Source organism: Echeneis naucrates, chromosome 21 (assembly GCF_900963305.1).
Source record: "Echeneis naucrates chromosome 21, fEcheNa1.1, whole genome shotgun sequence".
In the NCBI taxonomy this organism is placed as follows: domain Eukaryota; kingdom Metazoa; phylum Chordata; class Actinopteri; order Carangiformes; family Echeneidae; genus Echeneis; species Echeneis naucrates.
The window spans coordinates 27,570-46,146 of record NC_042531.1 but is presented as its reverse complement, the minus strand read 5'-3'; the positions used below and the strand labels follow the sequence as shown (position 1 = coordinate 46,146).

At 42.6% G+C, this 18,577-nt stretch overlaps 2 protein-coding genes across 5 annotated transcripts; one reads left to right on the top strand and one right to left on the bottom strand.

Annotated features, from left to right (window-relative positions):
• The first annotated feature begins 19 nt into the window (after positions 1 to 19).
• LOC115061452 (kinesin heavy chain-like) lies at positions 20 to 12,601 on the top strand. Of its 2 annotated transcripts, none has more exons than XM_029529773.1 (26): positions 20 to 502; positions 1,396 to 1,483; positions 1,629 to 1,702; positions 1,776 to 1,880; positions 2,504 to 2,552; positions 2,619 to 2,674; positions 2,783 to 2,870; positions 3,048 to 3,172; positions 3,262 to 3,366; positions 3,458 to 3,606; positions 3,942 to 4,090; positions 4,226 to 4,395; positions 4,465 to 4,533; positions 4,608 to 4,814; positions 5,058 to 5,201; positions 5,536 to 5,724; positions 6,006 to 6,123; positions 6,279 to 6,355; positions 6,590 to 6,699; positions 6,786 to 6,887; positions 7,800 to 7,860; positions 7,949 to 8,020; positions 8,505 to 8,609; positions 9,119 to 9,335; positions 9,483 to 9,623; positions 11,159 to 12,601. In XM_029529773.1, the coding sequence occupies exons 1-25, from the start codon at positions 371 to 373 to the stop codon at positions 9,614 to 9,616; spliced, it is 2,895 nt and encodes a 964-aa protein (XP_029385633.1). In that variant the 5' UTR covers positions 20 to 370; the 3' UTR covers positions 9,617 to 9,623; positions 11,159 to 12,601. The 2 variants fall into 2 exon arrangements, with proteins under 2 accessions (XP_029385633.1, XP_029385632.1); XM_029529772.1 differs by having other exon boundaries at positions 5,058 to 5,204.
• Positions 11,621 to 18,371, bottom strand: arhgap15 (Rho GTPase activating protein 15). 3 transcript variants are annotated; one of them, XM_029529776.1, is made up of 14 exons: positions 18,235 to 18,371; positions 16,803 to 16,974; positions 16,665 to 16,730; positions 16,340 to 16,483; positions 15,923 to 16,012; positions 15,721 to 15,819; positions 15,441 to 15,576; positions 15,083 to 15,217; positions 14,747 to 14,845; positions 14,455 to 14,532; positions 14,107 to 14,241; positions 13,461 to 13,566; positions 12,670 to 12,872; positions 11,621 to 12,295 (listed from the first exon to the last, which is right to left on the bottom strand). In XM_029529776.1, the coding sequence occupies exons 1-13, from the start codon at positions 18,315 to 18,317 to the stop codon at positions 12,689 to 12,691; spliced, it is 1,527 nt and encodes a 508-aa protein (XP_029385636.1). In that variant the 5' UTR covers positions 18,318 to 18,371; the 3' UTR covers positions 11,621 to 12,295; positions 12,670 to 12,688. The 3 variants fall into 3 exon arrangements, with proteins under 3 accessions (XP_029385636.1, XP_029385637.1, XP_029385635.1); XM_029529775.1 differs by having other exon boundaries at positions 11,624 to 12,872; XM_029529777.1 differs by lacking the exon at positions 15,721 to 15,819 and having other exon boundaries at positions 11,621 to 12,872.
• Positions 18,372 to 18,577: the final 206 nt, after the last annotated feature.

Genomic DNA, 18,577 nt, shown 5'->3' with positions numbered 1-18,577 from the left:
CAGCAGCTTTGCTGCACAACCGTCGTGTTACAAATAAATCCTGAAGTCATTTGAAGGTCAAATCAAACTTGATCCTCAACAAAATTCACGTGATCCCATGAATTCATTAATGATCAATGAACTGTCGTGTGAACATTGACTCCATGTCCCAGAATCCGCTGCGGGGTGGACCTGTGTGGTGGGCGTGTCCAGCATCCCGATGAGACCGGACCTCAGATCAGCATCACCGGACTGAGGCTGACAGGGTGGAGGGCCGTTGACTTCCGAGAGTCAGAGGAGAATCTGTTCATCGACCTGGGCCCTGACCCGACCGAACCCGGCGCTGCCTGTGTTGATCCGTCGGTAGTGTTTTGTCTGTTTTCCGGCCGGGATGGAGGCTGTGGAGAGCGGGGTGTGCGGGGTGAAGGTGATGTGTCGCTTCCGGCCGCTGAACGACGCCGAGCGGAGCCGCGGAGACAAATTCACCCCCAAATTTAACGGAGAGGACACCGTGGTGGTCTCGGTGAGTCCTGCGGTGTGTTCCGGTGCGTCCCTGAGGCGGACACACCGGAACACACCCTCCCTGCTAACCCTAACCCTGCTGCAACAATGGACAACACAACACAACAGATACACAACATCTGGTGATACTCAGCATCAAGAACATACCGGTTCAGATTTTTACCGATCACTAACGAGTCTCATTTTTAGTTATTTTCCCACAGGAAGAAAAACACGAAGTGAACCGAGCAAAGGATAGGCATATTCATCAATGAGGAGTGATTATTGATGAGCTATCCGTCCATCTATTTCACTTCAGCTTCAGTTTACATCTGATTAGTCTCTGTCTGTCTCTCTGTCTGCCCCCCCTCCCCTTACTGGGTCTGTCTGATGAAGGTCACATGACTCTGTTCCAGTTTCCTCTCATTAGTGCTTCAAGTCAAAGCTCCATTGTGATTTGTTTATTTAATGAGACATTTCCTCTTCTTTAGGTAAAAAAAAAACCCAGTTACTTCTTATTTTTGTTATCTCAAAGTTTGAACACAACAAACAATTGTTTCTTCTGAAACAGGACCAGCATATCCGACCCCAGACCACACCTCTGATCCTCTAGTCTGGGGTCTGATCTAAGTCTGGCCTGAAGCTTGTGTGTCTGTGTGTCTCCTGCATCATTCAGCAGCAATCATCTTTCTTCTGTCTGATTGGTTCATTCATCCCAGTGGGATACAGTTACCGTGGGAACAAGCATCTTAGTGGCAGCTCAGCTCAGAGTGAGGGAGCACTGATCAGCTGATGTCAGAGCCAGACCAACAAGTCTGATCATCATTCAGAGATTTCATGAGGAGACAGTGACAGGATGAGGGTTAGACAACAGACAGCAGGTTTTATTTTAACAACGTGTTTCCTGTTTTCCAGGGGAAACCATACGTGTTTGACAGAGTCCTGCCTCCACACACCGAGCAGGTTCAGGTCTACGACACCTGCGCCAAACAGATCGTCAGAGGTCAGTTCATGTCATCAAGTACCTTTTACATCTTATAACCCTTCACAAAATATATTGATACCAATAAATATAATGATCTATATCTTGTCTATTCAGACTAGATAAAACTAGCACTCTGTACTGTGTTTTCTGCTGTGTGTTGCAGATGTGTTAGGGGGATATAATGGGACAATCTTTGCATATGGTCAGACATCATCAGGAAAGACTCACACCATGGAGGTCAGAGATCAAACTTTTGTGGCTCAAGTTATTTTTTGAAGATTTTATGTGATGTAACATTTTTGAATTTCAGGGTAATTTGCATGACTCCCATCTGATGGGGATCATTCCTCGTATCGCCAGAGATATCTTTGACCACATCTACTCGATGGATGAAAACCTGGAATTCCACATCAAGGTGATGATGTCACTGATGACATCATAAAAAATGACTATTTTTGTCTTTATTTACCTTTTTTCACCTGTAGTTAGCTACAGTGATTATTCCCACACAGTTCAGTGTGCAGCTCCTCCACATTCTCTCTGGTACATTAAGAGCTGATTCTGATTTGGGATCAGTCGGTCATCCTGCTGTCGTCAGCAGGAGAAACCAGTGATGCGTTCACTGACCCATCTGCTCTTCATATGCTCACTGCCCACCTGCTGCTCTGCTCTCAGTTGTATCTGCATGTTTCTCTTAAACAAACCAGAACAAGTGCAAACACACATGCTCTGGGATGATCATAGTAGTCGTCCTATTTATGTGCAGAAGAAGAGTAAAGTCTGAAGTGACAAATTCCTGTTTATATCAACCTTTCAGCATTCATTCGAGTCTTTGATATTAAATGCATCATCCAGGTGAGAATTATCTTGGAAAAGGTGAAATATTTGAACGTCATTTAGCTGCTGTTACAAACCCATCATTCATTTATTAACAAAGGATAATTTAATTACTCAGAAAGTTTTCAGACCTATCCCCGAGTTGTGTTGTATTGTATGAGTTGTGTGTGGTACACTGTGAACCTTTGTCTATCTCTGCAGGTGTCGTACTTTGAGATCTACCTGGATAAGATCAGAGACTTACTGGATGGTAAGGCTGATGATTGACACTCGTTAACGAAATTGAGCTGCCCACTCATGTGATCTGATCTTTTAGTCTCAAAGACCAATCTGGCAGTTCACGAGGACAAGAACCGGGTTCCCTTTGTCAAGGTGAGAGTCCCTCAAAGTGTCACCAGATATCCTTTAACATGTCAGAATGAGCTGCCTTCCCGTCTGTTTCGTCAGTTCTTCATAGTAATGGTCTATTCTTCCTGTCAGGGGTGTACAGAGCGTTTTGTGTCCAGTCCAGATGAGGTTATGGATGTCATCGACGAGGGAAAAGCAAACAGACATGTCGCCGTAACTAGTATGTCTCCAGTTGTGCAACTGACACAACTGTGACACAACTGACACTTCTAGTACTACTTCCTTTAATCGTCCTGCTGTCTCTGTTCAGTTGCAAAGTCCTGAGCTCTGAGGTCCTGAGCTCATTCAAAACTCAGATTGTGTAGACCTGCTGTTGTATTATGTTGTTCCTCTGCAGACATGAATGAACACAGCTCTCGCAGTCACAGTATCTTCCTGATCAGCATCAAGCAGGAAAATGTTGAGACAGAGACCAAACTCTCAGGGAAACTCTACTTGGTGGACCTGGCAGGCAGCGAAAAGGTTTCACTGCTCCAAGCATTCACATCACTCGTGATGATGATGATGACTATGATGATGATGATGACGATGATGATGATGATGACTTTCAGGTGAGTAAGACGGGAGCAGAAGGCGCCGTGTTAGACGAAGCCAAAAACATCAACAAGTCTCTATCTGCTCTGGGTAACGTGATTTCTGCTCTGAGTGAAGGAACTGTGAGTCTGACCCTGACATCACTTTTTGTTGTGTAATAACTGTTTGTTAACATTTGATATAACATGTTTTGGCATGCTCGTGTGTTCATAGAAAACCCACGTCCCATACAGAGACAGTAAGATGACCCGAATTCTTCAGGACTCTTTGGGAGGAAACTGTCGGACCACCATCATTATTTGCTGCTCGCCGTCCATTTACAACGAAGCTGAAACCAAATCCACACTCATGTTTGGACAGAGGTACCACACAGGAGTACACCTGAGTTACACATCAAATTAAAAGACTCCAGTAAGTCAGTGGGCTTGTTCCACCCTCAACCATATCTGAAAGTTCAAGATGATCAGGGCTGATTACTCCGTCTTCAACTGAGACACTTCAGTCTTCATCCCTATGAAGACAAAGAGAAATAGGGACAGAGGTACAGAAGGACACAAATACAAAGGAATAGATGGAGAGGAAAATGTAGGGAAGAACAAACTGCTAACTCCGCAAGTCGGCAAGTCCAATTGAGAGTCACACAGGAAGTTCCTTAGTGTTTGTTAAAACCTCTTCCTGTGTTGTTTGTGTGTCTCAGAGCTAAAACCATAAAGAACACAGTGTCAGTGAATCTGGAGCTGACAGCAGAGGAGTGGAGGAAGAAGTATGAAAAGGAGAAAGAGAAAAACCGGAGTCTGAACATCATGATGCAGAAACTGGAGAATGAGCTAAAGCGCTGGAGGAAAGGTGAGCAGCAAAGTAACATTTGATTGGTAGACATCTGAATCATTGTCTGACTCTTTCTGTTTTCTGAAGAATGAGATCATCAGCCGGACCGGGTTCCCTCTTGTTGTTCAAGCCAACCTCTGCTCTTTTTTTCAGGTGAGTCTGTTCCTGTCGATGAGCAGCTAAGCAGCAGAAACAAGAAAAGTGCTGGTGAAACCGCAGTAGTGATAGAGGGCTTCGTCCCGCCCTCTGCCCCCCTGACCAATGAAGAGAAGACACAATATGAGACGCTCATTACTGACCTGTACCAGCAGCTGGACGACAAGGTGAATCCTGAAACAGCTTAGACCTCCCAAGTGTGTTTCAATCTAAAACATTAAATAATGATGTTTCAGGATGACGAGATCAACCAGCAGAGCCAGATGGCCGAGAAGCTCAGACAGCAGCTGAATGATCAGGACGAGGTGAGTCTGTTGTGAACACACACACACCATCCCCCTGCAACATCATCACCTCTGATGACTCTTCCACCCTCCAGCTGCTGGCAACTAGCCAGCAACACCACGATCGTCTGCAGGAAGAGCTTTCCCGCCTGCAGAGGGACAGTGACTCGGCCAAAGAGGAGGTGAAGGAGGTGCTTCAGGCGCTGGAGGAGCTAGCGGTCAACTACGACCAGAAGAGCCAGGAGGTGGAGGACAAGAACCGCTGCAATGAGCAGCTGAATGAGGAGCTCGCACATAAAACTGTGAGTACACACAGACAAAGTGTTGAAGCAGCAGACACATTACACTCATAACTGCACTCACTGTTACAGTGGTGAAAACTGGCTCCACCCCCTTCTGGAGGGAAGCCTATTGAAGAGGAGCCATTACAGCTCAGTGGATGATGACAGGAAGTGATCTAATACAGTGAAGCCAGCCAAATTTTTTGGTCGGAGGTGGTTCTGTAAGGATCAGAATTGCGATCAGAGCTTCTGCTTTGTTTCCAGGTGAGTCTGGAGGCCGTTCAGAAGGAACTCTGTGCTCTTCAGGATCTGTCCTGTCATCACAGGAAGAGATCAGCCGACATCCTCAACCTGCTGCTGCGAGACCTCAGCGACATCGGAGCCGTGCTGGGCACCACAGAGATGAAGGCCGTAAGACTCTTCCCCCAAGTGCACGCCTCGTCCTCGTCTTCATCGTCACTGAGTTCTCATCCTCACTTGTCATTCTTCTTTTTCATAGTCATTTTTATCATCAGCCCCCATCGTCACCCTCTTTCTCAGTCACATCACTCCTCATCCTTATTTTATCATCCTCCTCACTCCTCATCTTCTGCAGCCCTCTGAGTGCATTTGTCTTTGAATCATGTCTCAGGTTTACATAAAGCTGCTGAGTCAGACAGTAAATTGTTGAAGACAGAGACCTGGTTCAGTCAGTTAGGAGAAAGGGGGACGTCCTGTCAGTAACATCTGTCTGTCTTCACAGATGACCGAAACCAGCGGAGCAATTGAGGAGGAGTTCACCACGGCTCGTCTCTACATCAGTAAGATGAAGTCTGAGGTGAAGTCGGTGATGAGTCGCAGCAAACAGTTGGAGGTCACCCTGACGGAGAGCAGCTTCAGGATGGAGGCCAGTGAGACCGAGGCCAACAAGCTGCAGCTGCTGGCGTCTCAGGTACGACACAACCACCCAGAATTTACAGGAGCACTGTATAAGCTCATATGCTGAGAACAGGAAGTCACCCAGCCTTTAGAACTAAAAGCTCATGTGTGCAGGAAGTTAGACATTAATACTTTATCAAAGTAAGATAAGTGGAATATGTCTTTAAACTAAACTGCACATCCTGTTGTGTTCTGTTTGTGACTTTGTTTTTGTTAATCCTGTTGCCTGTTGTCAAAATAATAATAATAATAAGAAATTGTTAAGCTGTAGTTAATTTCATGTTGTTTGTGCAGCTCCAGGCAAAGACAGCATCTCTGACCGATGACCTGCAGACGGTAGAGCAGAAGAAGAGGCAGCTGGAGGAGAGCCACGATGCTCTGATTGAAGAAATTGCCAAACTCCAGGCTCAAGGTCAGATGGGGTCACCATGGTTACATGACAACACTGCTCTCTGATTGGCCGGTTGACATCAAAAACCATTGAGGACCTCCAAGAAGACAACAGACACTGACTAATCATTTTGTCATAAAGATTTTGTGTGTGTGTGTGTCTGTGTTTGTGTTTAGGTAAAATGCATGAGGTGACGGTGATGGACAAAGAGAAAGAACACATGAGCAGACTGAAGGATGCTGTTGAGATGAAGGTGAACACATTAGAGCAGTATAAGACAATAATGCCTCAACACAACAACACGGACAAAACAATAACAATACAACACAAGCCATTAACTCAACACAACAACAATAATATAGCACTAAAAGCACACAACAACAGCAATTCAGTTACACAACAAAACAAAAACACACTGAGACAACAGCATTAGGTAAACGAAGTGTTGCGGCACAAATGTTGTTTTTTGTTTTTTTGTGTTCTGCAGAGAACACTTGAGGAACAGATGGAGAACCATAGAGAGGTTCATCAGAAACAGCTGAGCCGTCTCCGAGATGAGATCCAGCAGAAACAGAGAGACTTTGACCAACTTAAAGAGTATAACTGGTTATTAACTATTGGTAATTTCGATGTTAGTCTGTGTTTGTTTGTTCTGTGAGTAAATTAATGTTTTGTTGTTTCAGTGTGAATCAGGCTCTGCAGCTGGAGAACAAGAAGCTCCAGTGTGACTTTGACAGACTGAGAGCTGAAGACCAGAACAAAGACCAGAAACTCCAGAAACTGTTGTAAGTTTATCCTTCTCTGCTCATCATAGACTCAGTCAGACTCTCCACTGCCTTCACCAAGAACATGCTGACTCACATCTCTCTACTTGAAAGCTGAGATTCTGTTTCTATTGACTTACGAAAAAATGTTTGCTGACGTGTAAACGCATGAAACAACCAGTTCCAACCTCATGGGTTTCATCATCTGGATTTTGACCTGGTTTTAATGATCTCATCTTCTTTAGTGGTTTAACTGTCTGGTGTCCAGCGTATAAATGAAGTAAAACAATCAGGTGTCACAATAAGATGCTGCACAAATTACTATTATTAGCTCAAAACTCACTACTGATATCACTGTTTCTCTTTTGCCACACACACAAAACTTTCCCCTCTCCCTCAGCAACCAAATGCTGCGTGTTGCCATATAATTTTTTGATTTGTTGATGTGGTCCATTTTTCCACCAATTGGAAAGGTGATGTCATGTTTCTTTCTGTCTGTGAGCACTTTCCTTGGAATAGTCTATTTTTGCCGCTCCTTACCTCAACAAACTTGACAAAAATATTCAGGAAAAAGGATGGTATAAATTATTTATCATAACTCTGGTTTTACTTGGCATACCAACACAATTTAAAAACTGGTATATAGTTTAAAGTCCAAACTTCCGGCAAATGTTCAAGTGGAAACTCAGAGAAGCTGCATCTTGCTGCTACATCATCAGTCTTGTGATTTGAATGCGCCGGCGCATCTGTTGTTTCCAAAGCGTTAGCAGCAGCAGCATGAAAATCAGCACCCAGAGCAAGTTGAGCTCATTCACATAGACGAAACAAGACTTCACTGATGTTTTATTTTGACCGATGAAAAACACAACTGCTCATTTTCATCAGGTCCTTGAGGGCCCAGCTTCTTTGACTTCATCTCCTTGTGTCATTCAGATTCCTGAATGAGAAGAGAGAACAGGCCAAAGAGGATCTGAAGGGGCTAGAGGAGACAGTGGTACAGGAACTTTCTAACATTCATTTTGTCTTTATGTCCAGTAGAGAACAATATGAGTTCAGCTGAGCGTTTGTGTTTCAACCCACAGGCCAAAGAGCTGCAGACACTGAACAACCTCCGTAAACTCTTCGTTCAGGACATCAGCACTCGAGTCAAGAACGTGAGGACACCACTGAGTCACTTTGTTTGAATTTCACATCATATACAAATTTTTTCTCTTTATTTTAGTCAGTAACTGGCAGACATGGTGACAGGAAACAGGGAGAGAGAGAGAGAGAGAGAGAGAGAGAGAGAGAGAGGCCAATCACTTGCAGCATAGGTCCCTAGCTGGACTCGAACCAGGGACACTGCAATTACACGTACATGCTCTAAAACACTTGACACCAGCATTCTAGATTCTGTGGTCCAAATCCAAAAATATTCTTTAATCATTAATCATAGTGAAACATCCTGGAAAACTGAAAACTAAACAGATGAGTAAGCTCATGATGCCAGCAGAATGTGAAATCTACTCAATGATGATATCTCTGAGTACAACGATGGAGAGTCAGCTTCTGTCTGTGAAGCAAAAATCTGTCCACACGTGAACATCTGTCTCTACGTGTCTTCAGCATGAACCTGAATGGCTCTTTTTTTTTTTACAGAGCTCAGAGAACGACAGTGACGAGGCTGGCGGCAGTCTGGCTCAGAGGCAGAGGATTGTCTTCTTAGAGAACAACCTGGAGCAGCTCAGTAAAGTCCACAAACAGGTGAGTTAGTTCCCTTTAGTAATCATTCAACTCTCCACGCCATCGCACAGATGACAGAAGGCTCTAAATAAACTAACCCTAATCCATATGCCTTGGGCACCGTTGCAATGGACATGGTGCAAGCCAGAGGTATGAAAGAAAACAGAATAATTCCAAAACTGACACAGAATTTGAAAGTGACTTCATGACTTTTTTATATGTCATTAATTTAAAATTAATTTGGCACTAACCTTTACGATGCCATCATTAGGAAGTTTGACTGGTTTCTGCCAGCCACTCTGATTCTCTCTCCACTGGTGTGTCTGTTGTGAGAATACACACACAGCTTGTCACAAACTGAGGACATGTTGAATATAAACTAATCTTTTTAGATTTCCCAGCTCCACCATGACACTCTGTTTCCATCTTTCATTATTCCTTCAGACTGTGACTCTGAGTTCTGAACTCTGACTCTGTGCAGTCCAGAATGAGTCAACATCTTCAGGAAATTTAACTTCTCTGTTCTCCAGCTTGTGCGTGACAATGCAGACCTTCGCTGTGAGCTGCCAAAGTTAGAAAAGCGTCTGCGAGCTACAGCAGAGCGAGTGAAAGCTCTGGAAACAGCCCTGAGGGACGCAAAGGAGTCAGCCGTAAGGGACCGCAAAAGATACCAACAGGAAGTGGATCGCATCAAAGAAGCTGTCCGCTCTAAGAACGTCCCCAGGAGAGGATACTCTGCCCAGATAGGTTCGCTCCCGCTGCAGTTTGTCCTGAGGGGATGCTACAATACACACCATTATAATATTAAAGGCTCAGCTCAGGACAGTTTACAGATTTGTATCATCATTATTATTATTGTTGGCAGTTGATTCAGATGCTTCTGTCTCCATGTAGCCAAGCCAGTCAGAGCAGGACATCAGTACACATCATCCTCTCCCTGCTTCAGACCAACCATCAGAGGGGGGCGGGAATTGAGTCCACACCATCAGTCCCCCCGACAGCAGCCGCATCAGAGCCACAGCAAATAGGCTCCAGGTAAGCCAACCACAGCCTCTGCAACTTAGGGTGCAACTACCACAGCAGCCACAGCAACTACAATAACCTCAAAACGATACTCACAACTATAAAACAACTGCAAGACCCCTCTGGCCTGAGTGTGTACATGTTGAGCTCTGAAATCAGCGATGACGAGAACACAGGTGTCTGGGACTTGGTAATATCTAGTGGCGAGGTTGCACATTGCCACCAGTTGAACAAGCTAACACCACACCTGTGTTCAATTCCCACTGAGTATTTAAGTTTTTGTCGTAGGGGGTTAGGGTCAGCTTGTCTATTCAGTCTTCTTCTAGCTAGTTTGTGTTGGGCTGGGACTCAGAGAGGATGAGCTGCAAAGGCTTTGTAAAACACAGATTTTATTCTTGGCAGCGAAGATCTCAGAACCGGATGGAAAAAAAGGAAACAGGGCTATGAAACACTAACTAAAAAGGGATGTCACTAGGTTCTAAAATTGCAAGAAAACAAAGTCACTCCCAAAGGAGGCAAAATCTCTACACTTGAGGAACCAAAAGGGGGAAAATGAAAACACTCCGTAGGGAGGAAAAACCTGACTAAGAAAACAAGAGAAACTCACTCACACTACTAAACGGAGGATCGAAAGGTAATACTATGAAAACACTACTAGAACTCAAAATCACTCAATCACAAGCTATGAACATTAATCTATAAAAAGGAATCTACAAACAAAAAGTCACTCATGCAGAGGAAACACAAAAAGCTATGGAAAAAAGGGCTAACTCAGGTACAGAAATTACAACAAAAATTCACTCAATTTGAGGACCAAAAGCTTACACAAGGAAACAAGGACTGTGGCATGGACGTAACGCTGGTGTGGGACATGAATCGACAACACACTGGCACAAGAGAAGGGGATGTAAGACTATTTGAGCTGTGGGGGAAATGGGGAACAGGTGGAGACAATGGTAATCAGGGAGACGCACAGGATACATGAGGAAGGGCAAGTGTTCTGAAACGAGAGGAGAGTTAGGAATTTCAAAATAAAACAGGAAATGACAAGACAAAATAAAACCAAGATGAGACAACCTCACCACGGTGTGACACTTTGCCTATTTTCTTCATAATTCTCCAGATTTTTTTGAGGGGGGATTTACTATTTCCTAGTTTTTTTGTGCTTTGCTCCAGTGCTCCTGCTGTTTCCTTTGTCCCTGATGCTCTGGTGTTCCCTGCTGGCTTAGCGTTAGGCTCCCAGTGTTCCTGGTGTTTTCCCCTTTATCCTGTTTTGTGTACAATTTTAGCTCACCTGTGTGGGTGCTTTTTGGGGTGTGTTTATGTTTGTCTTGTTGGTCCTGTTGGTTTGTACATTCCCGTGTGTCCTGCATATCTGTGTGTTCATCCTCTTTGTGTCTGTCCTGCGTGTCCATGTGTGTTTGTCCTCTGTATGCCTTTCCGGTGTGTGTCTGTGTGTGTTAGGGTTATAAGATGATATCCCTGAACTCCACTCACTGTTCACATCATCTATTTAAGTAAAGCTTTATCATGTTCTGTCTTCACAGTGACAGACAACTGGATCAGCGTTCTGTGGATTTCTGAATTTTCCCACTGTCACCACTCTGCCTTTACTGGAATCACACTCCACATTTCCACCTTAATTGTCATTCCACGTTAACAGCCAGCAAGGGCTTTCCTCAGTTGTCCTGCTCTGTAATAAGTTCAGTTTGACAGGAGCTGAATGTTCTGTTGCTGATGACCATGAAATTAAAAGCACATCAGTTAATATTATAATGTATAATTATATATCCACTTGCTAACTTAAAATTTTAGGAGTTTTGCTTCATGAGTTTTACAGAAGTTTGATGTTGAATTGACACTGACCCTTTTCTTGTAAAATGAGTTTACAATGTTATTAGTCAGACACAGTAGCACTAAAGTTTGTTGTAACTACTATTGGGACAAGTATACTTTATTTAAACATTTTGATAATAGAAGTGTTTTCATTTAGCATTAACCCAGGATTAACCTTAACCATTTTTGTATAATTTTTGATGAATGTAATTTTATTTTGAAGGAGCCATATTCATCCACAGTCTAATCCTCTCCAAAGTAACAGTGTTGACCTGCTGTTGGGTGCCATGAATACAGCAGTAGTGTTTGTTTGTTAGTGGACTCAATGTGTTCTTAAACTGTGGTGCAGTGGTCGTGTATTGTTGAGTGTGTTGACTTAACTTTGACATGATGGAGGATGGTAATGCAACAGGAGATGATGTTGCTGTCACTGACCAACAACAGCCGTTACTGCAGGGTTCAGCTGATGGTCATGACATCACACTGATGCAAGAGTCAGTCACAGGAAGTTAATGCTGATCAGTCAGTGAGTGTTTCTCTGCAGTGTCACATTCACAACGTTAAAACCCACAACACTGGTGGACTCTGACTGGAATCATCTGATCACTTTGATTGAGCACTCTGATCAGATAAAATAAACTTTCTGTTTGATATGAAGGCTTTTCATTTCATTTATTTTACTTTATTTCAGATTTATTGGTTTCAAGATGGTGTGTGTGTGTGTGAGAGAGAGAGAGAGGACATTTGGAAGATCAGCAACTAAACGAATCTGTCTGGCAGCAGAAACCTGAAGAGGAAGAGTGGGAGGAAGCATCAACTGCAACTGCAGGAGAGACCAACTGCATGACCTGTTTCACCAACAGATAGAAGAAGCTGATGTGAAATTCTAGCTCCCCCACAACAATGAAGTGAACATTGATTGTGTCGATTCATCTGTTCAATATCAATGATAATCTTACTTATATTTTTTTTCCTACAGTATAAATATGCAGTTTTAAACTGTAAAAACTTCAGCAACAACAAGGTGCTCAGTATTATTTTTGTTGTCCTGTACTTTGGAAATCAGTATCAAGCACTTCACAGCATTGTTTATATGAATTGAAAAAAACATTTTCTGACTTGAAAATGTCCATTTATTTTCACGGTCCACCCCAAACTAGGCTTTAAAATCTCTGGAGACTTTGCTTGCGTTCTAGTTCTGATGTGGTGAGGTGAGCCTCACATAAGCTGCTCAAGAATGGTCACTTCTTGTCCAAGTTGAAGATCTCTCTGCTCTCGATGAGAATAAACTCCACAATCTGGTTCTGGTAAACCATGTTAACAGCCATGTTTCCTGAGTCCAACTCCGGCCACATCAGCGTTGGGCCAAACACGATGCCAATGCCCTGAGTAGACATCAGGTTTTTCCTGGAAAAAGCCAAAACTCTGAAAGACAAAGTCAACAGTTCCCTTATTACACTGGTTTTTAATTTTTATAGAACCATCACAAGAAACTTAACATGACATTTTCATCCCATGGGCTTCATCTTCATTTTGTTCAATGCATTTGCTCTGTGACACCTCAACATGTGAAAGAGAGACCAGGATTTGTAGGATTGCGTGTCAAAACTATTCACCAGACCCACGTTTTTTAAACTTTTACATGTATGAGTATTCAAGACAAATACCTGCAAAAAGGTGACTAAAGATAATCAGTTTAAAAGAATATCACAAAGAAGCCAATTAAAATTTGTTTTTATCAAAAGTAATCTATTAACTAGAGTCAGAAATTTAAGCTGACTGAAATCCTACTGTTGCTCCTTAGGTCTGACTGACTGATTTTCCACATAAAACCATCAGCTAAGATGCACTAGACCTTTGACAGACTTTTCACTGACTTCTCTTCAGCTTCTGATCGATTTCAGCTCAGGTAATTGTACTTAGGCAGCTGGTGAATGTCAAAATTGATTTTGAAATTGTTATTGACTTAATTTCTTTGACAAAGAACAAAGTTCAAATTAACGGAAAACATACCTGTTCAGGTGGCTGAAGAGCAGCTTCATGGTGTCCTGGTTGGGCTTAGGCAGCTCCTGAATCAATTTCTTCACAGCCTGAATTTTGCTTTTGGATTCTTTGACCTCTGTTCATCGGAAAGACAGAAGCAAATGTTTACTGAATAGTAAAATCCTGGTTTAATGGCTGTCAGTGTTGTTGAGTATAGTTTTCATATTTCATATACATATTTTTTGGGGTATTTTACCTTTTAGATATGCCAGAAATATATTCATAACATATTCATGCTGGCTGGACTTTTTGATAGTTTAGGGTTATTTTTTTTTACTGTTTCTCAGATAGTGGTGTGGCAGCCGCTGACCCAGTCACTGCCTCCAATGTCCATGCAATATTGAAAAGGGAAGTGAACCAAGAGGGTGTATATGGAGCCTTGATCATTTCAGGGTGAAGCTAATCCACTCGGAATTCTTTTTCTATCTTTCTGATGCTCAACAATAATTTTGAAAAATGAACATCTAAATATATATATATATATATATATATATATATATACAGGAAAGCAACCATTAAAACATTGTCTTCCTGAAATGTCTTCCTGAAATGTTAGACGCTAACCCTAACATATATACAGCACACAAACACACATCTATAATCAGTTTTAACTTACTGATGGCCTCAACAAATGGCTGGAAGAACCTGAAGGGGAACAGTGGCTCTGGTAGCTCACGGAAAAACATCTTGAGGGCTCCTGTGACCACATGGATGTCCTCCCACTGACTATGGTCCAGGTCCAGGTCCTCCTCTGTGGAGCAGAGACAGGATGATTTTATGATGTTTACACATAATGTAATGTAATACGTAATGTATCTCTGTCTAAGTCTAGGAGTGCGCACGGTGATTTAATTACAATGGTTTACATTTGTTTCTTTTCATGTTAGACTCTCAATTTATACAAGTTACACTAAACAACTGCAGAATGAAACAGTTTGTGTGAAAAGGTTTGTGTTGATCTGACCTTGATCGACAACAAAGCGAAGTTTTTGTATTGTGGCCAAATTTCCACTGACTCTGTAAATCCCGTCAACCTCCAGACCTGAAAACACAATCACCCAGCTGATATGAAAAGTTATAATAACTGGCATTAATCAGCAAATCCTCAGGTACTGGATTCATCTGTTGTGGATTCTTGCAAGTTGGCTTTTACTGATTGTGCTAGACGAGGTTTCGAACTTCATCCTTTATTGTCTTGTTTCTGCTTCAGTATTTTAGACATCATCATAGTTATTACCAGCTGTAAGTTAATGTACCTCGTTTATCAACAGCATCCAAGCAGGTTCGAACAAACTTGGGCACAGTAGTTTCTTCACGTTGGCAAAGCGTGGACAGATGGCAGCCAAACACTCGATCTGAGATATTTTCACATAAACAGAGAATTCACTGTCAATTTTAACATTTTTTAGCATCAACAGAGTCAACAGAAGACCCAAAACTCTGAACTTCATATTTTCAACCGTGGCAATTCAAAAGTTGCTTTACTGTCACAACAACTTAACATTATATATTCTGCATGTGGGCACCATGGTGGTCCAGTGGTTAGCACTGCCACCTCACAGTAAGAAAATCCCTGTGTGAACCCTGAAAACCTTTTATGAGGCCTTTCTCCTGTAGCGTCTTCATCGAAGGACGTCTGGTGATGAACTTCTTCAGTCTGTTCTTCACTCCATTTTTGTCAGCGCTGTCTGATGTGCTGTGTTTCAGCTTTGAGCTGCTAAACATGTCTGGACAAAAACATTGAGACTGAAATAACCAAGTTCATTATCATTACTTCTCAAAAGTAAAGACAGCTTAAGTCTCACATGTTTCCAGTTTCTTGTGTTTCTACATAATGATTTCTGTGTCACCTGATGAGCCTCAGTCCAGTGTTTGACTTTTAGCTCAGTGTTTGTTCTCCACCAACTATAGTTGCTAGATGGTCCAGTATATTAAGGCATGGTGACTCACTGATGGAGCGTCTGTTAACTGGGTTGTGTTGCTTGGTGTTGGTGGAGACTGATCCACGGTCGGGTAGGGAGCTGTGTCTGGGCAGGTACTCTGTGCTGTTCGACCTCCAAAGAGGAAAACCTCCGTCTGCCTTGGTCTGAATCATCAGAAAAAGAGTGAATTTCTATTCCAAAGAAAATTCTTCCCCTTGTGTGTAATCCCTTTACTTTTGCTGAGTAATTTGCATCCCACATAATGTAATGTTGATGTGCTGATGGTTTAAAAAGAAGTGAGTTCTTACTGAAGAGTGAACAGCCTTTCCAATAGCATCATACCATTTGTTGGCAGTGGCATAATTGTCAGCCTGCAGGAGGTACTCACTTCCTGTGTTTGTTGTTAGCTGATTTTAACAAATGAGAGTGTCACACCAAAGGAAGGAGAGTATAAGAACACCTGCATCAGCCTTCAGACTGCATCCTGGTCCTGGTTCTGACAGGTTTTACCTGGAAAACATTTTTCTTGCTTGACTTCTCCGTTGTCCACTCAACAACGGCTCCACCTAGCTGAACCACGTCTGTCTTCCCTCCAGGTTTCTGAGGACACAGGGAATCAGATGTTGAACAGATTCTGTAAGATTGCTGATCTTTTTAATTTGTCATTAAATATCAATATATAAAGAGTGAAAATATCATAGAACCATTGTTTATTACATCAGATGGGAACTGCAGCAGTAAAACAGCCACTCCTGATGATATAGTTAATGAAATACATGTGATCGGTTAGTTGGACTAACCACAAAGTCTTGTCTGAGGGGATAAAGAAATGAAGTTGGAAAAGACATATAGCCAGTATATCTGGCACCATGCTGCCACGGGGATAACTGATAATCATTAGAGATAAAGTGAAAGCTGATGTGGTACCAGGCTAGTTTCCTGTTGTCTGTCTTTGTAGAACATGAGATGATCTGACGTCAGCACAGTCCACATTGAAGTCCAGGTCTTTCTCTGTTTCTTCCCACTTTCTGATATTCTAGCCACATTCAGGTTTTCACCTTTGAACTCCACCTTGAAACACACACAATAAAAACGAAGACATGCAGTTTGTGACAGGAGGGGGAGAAGAAGAAATTGAGTCTGTAATAAATAGAAATACAACCATACAGCTATATTGTGCAGAAGATAAATATGGGACTTGTCAGTTGTGATGCTACAGCCTGTACAGTGATGTGTTGAGTTTCCTTCTCACCGATGGTTCAGATGCTAATGTTCCAGCCACGTTATGCTGAGACTGATTCCTGCGGTGCCGAGAGATCTGGAAATATAACACATCTGTTTAAACTTAACTGTGGCTCCAAGTGATGGATTTGCTCCTTTTTTTACATACAGGCTTCTGAGGAAGGTCTGAATCCTGCAGCACCATGGATTTGGACTGACTGTGGCGGTCTCCTGAGCTCTGTGATGCCTTGATGCGCATCTGCACAGCTCCCTGCTGCACCATGCTCTGTGGTGGAGGTTTAATCAATGGCTGCTTTGTGGTAGTCTGGAGGTTTGAGACTCTGATAATGAACAAACAATAAATTGAAGTCAAGCTCTCACATCCTTTGATTAAGTGTTGTGGCCCTGCAGTAATGCCTGTTATGAGAGTGGGCATTCAGTCACAGTCTTTTTCCTGTCTTGGTTCCTGTTCTCAGCTTTGATTGCTTCACAGAGGTTACACAACATTAATCCTGCTGCCAATAAAAACAGAGTTGAGAAACAGTGAAATCAAAGAATAAAACCTCTGGCTGCTTCACTATTTTACATCATGAATGTTTAATACAAGACATAAATTACAATAAATCAAAGACCTGCCCTCCAACCCGAGCCAACTGTACCTGTACAGTGATCAAACTTAAGTTAACCCAAATGATGGACACTGAGAGTCCTGAAGTCCTGGTTTTTCTCCTTTGTTTGCGGGTAAGACTGTAGGCAAACTTTTACAATCCTTTTCCAAGGCTTTATATGTGAAGATACACATCTCATCATCAGGGATGAAGAAGAGCAGCATGAAGCAAAATGTACTGGCTAAAATTTGAAAAAGTGACTCGCCCCTCGCCCAGAGTGAGCTGGGATTGGCTAAAGTGGAGGTCAGACGGCAGCTCAAAGACCGTGAAACCAATAGCTGACCTGAACATACCTAAGTCCTGATGGAACACAGATCTCCAGACCAGCTAGACTATCAATAGTTGGTTTATTGATCTCAGTGGTGTGTGTGTGTGTGTGTGTGTGTTTATTCAGAAGTGAAAATGACAAACAAATATTTTGGCTGGAGTGAGTTTCCGATCTGAATGAACGACAATTAAGTGTGGAAAGCAAAACTTGGGTGCTGCTGTGGCCAGAGTGGGGTTAGGGCCATCAGGTCTATGGGTCTCCATGTCTTTAGAAACTGACTCTGAGATGAACCAACATCAAACATGAGAGCAGCTGGTGTCGTCACTGCAAAAGCAGACCATGAGCCCTGAAGCTTCAGCAACAGGAAGTGAACTGAAACACTTCAGATAATGGAAGATGAACTTTCCCTTGTACGTTAAGTCTAATTATAAAGAGAATGTAAAGTTTGGCTTAGTTATCGCTGCATCACCACATCTGTACCACTGAAGACTCGAAAATTCAAACAGTTTGGACACATCTGTAAAGTGAATCATTTTCACACTTCAATGAGTAAGACCTACAGACAAGTCAGCTCAACCAAAACACCTCTACAACCAGACCAACACAACAGTGAATCATGAAGACAACATTGTCACAAAGCTAACAGATCATTAATATGATCTTACCTTGTATTTGACATCCTGTCACTGATCACTAAAGACGAAACACTGAGCATCGAGGCCTGACTGTTAGAGGAAGTGTGATTCATCACGTGGTTTTTTCAAACCAGCCGTCTGTCACACTATAACTGCTGCAACCTCCTCGTTTCCTGAGAAACAAACAGCTAATCTCACCGTCAGAAAGCAGACATGAGCACTTTGTCTCCATTGTGAGACAGAACACCAACTCAGGACCTCTGAATTTTATTTTTTATAAACCAGTGACTCTGAGTTGATTTCTGGATAGCAAGAAAAAGCAATATCTCTATTCGGTGTTTTAGATAGACCCAGCAGATGACGACTCTATAAA

Bases quoted from the DNA above. Each gene is read 5' to 3' on its own strand.
- LOC115061452 (XM_029529772.1), top strand. From the start codon at position 371: ATGGAGGCTGTGGAGAGCGGGGTGTGCGGGGTGAAGGTGATGTGTCGC. The intron at 2,675-2,782 runs GTGAGAGTCCCT...TCTTCCTGTCAG, and splicing joins ACCGGGTTCCCTTTGTCAAG to GGGTGTACAGAGCGTTTTGT. The intron at 5,205-5,535 runs GTAAGACTCTTC...CTGTCTTCACAG, and splicing joins GCACCACAGAGATGAAGGCC to ATGACCGAAACCAGCGGAGC.
- arhgap15 (XM_029529776.1), bottom strand. From the start codon at position 18,317: ATGAATCACACTTCCTCTAACAGTCAGGCCTCGATGCTCAGTGTTTCG. The intron at 15,218-15,440 runs GTGAGTCACCAT...GTTTTTGTCCAG, and splicing joins AGTTAACAGACGCTCCATCA to ACATGTTTAGCAGCTCAAAG. The intron at 12,873-13,460 runs GTATGTTTTCCG...TTTGTCTTTCAG, and splicing joins CTCTTCAGCCACCTGAACAG to AGTTTTGGCTTTTTCCAGGA.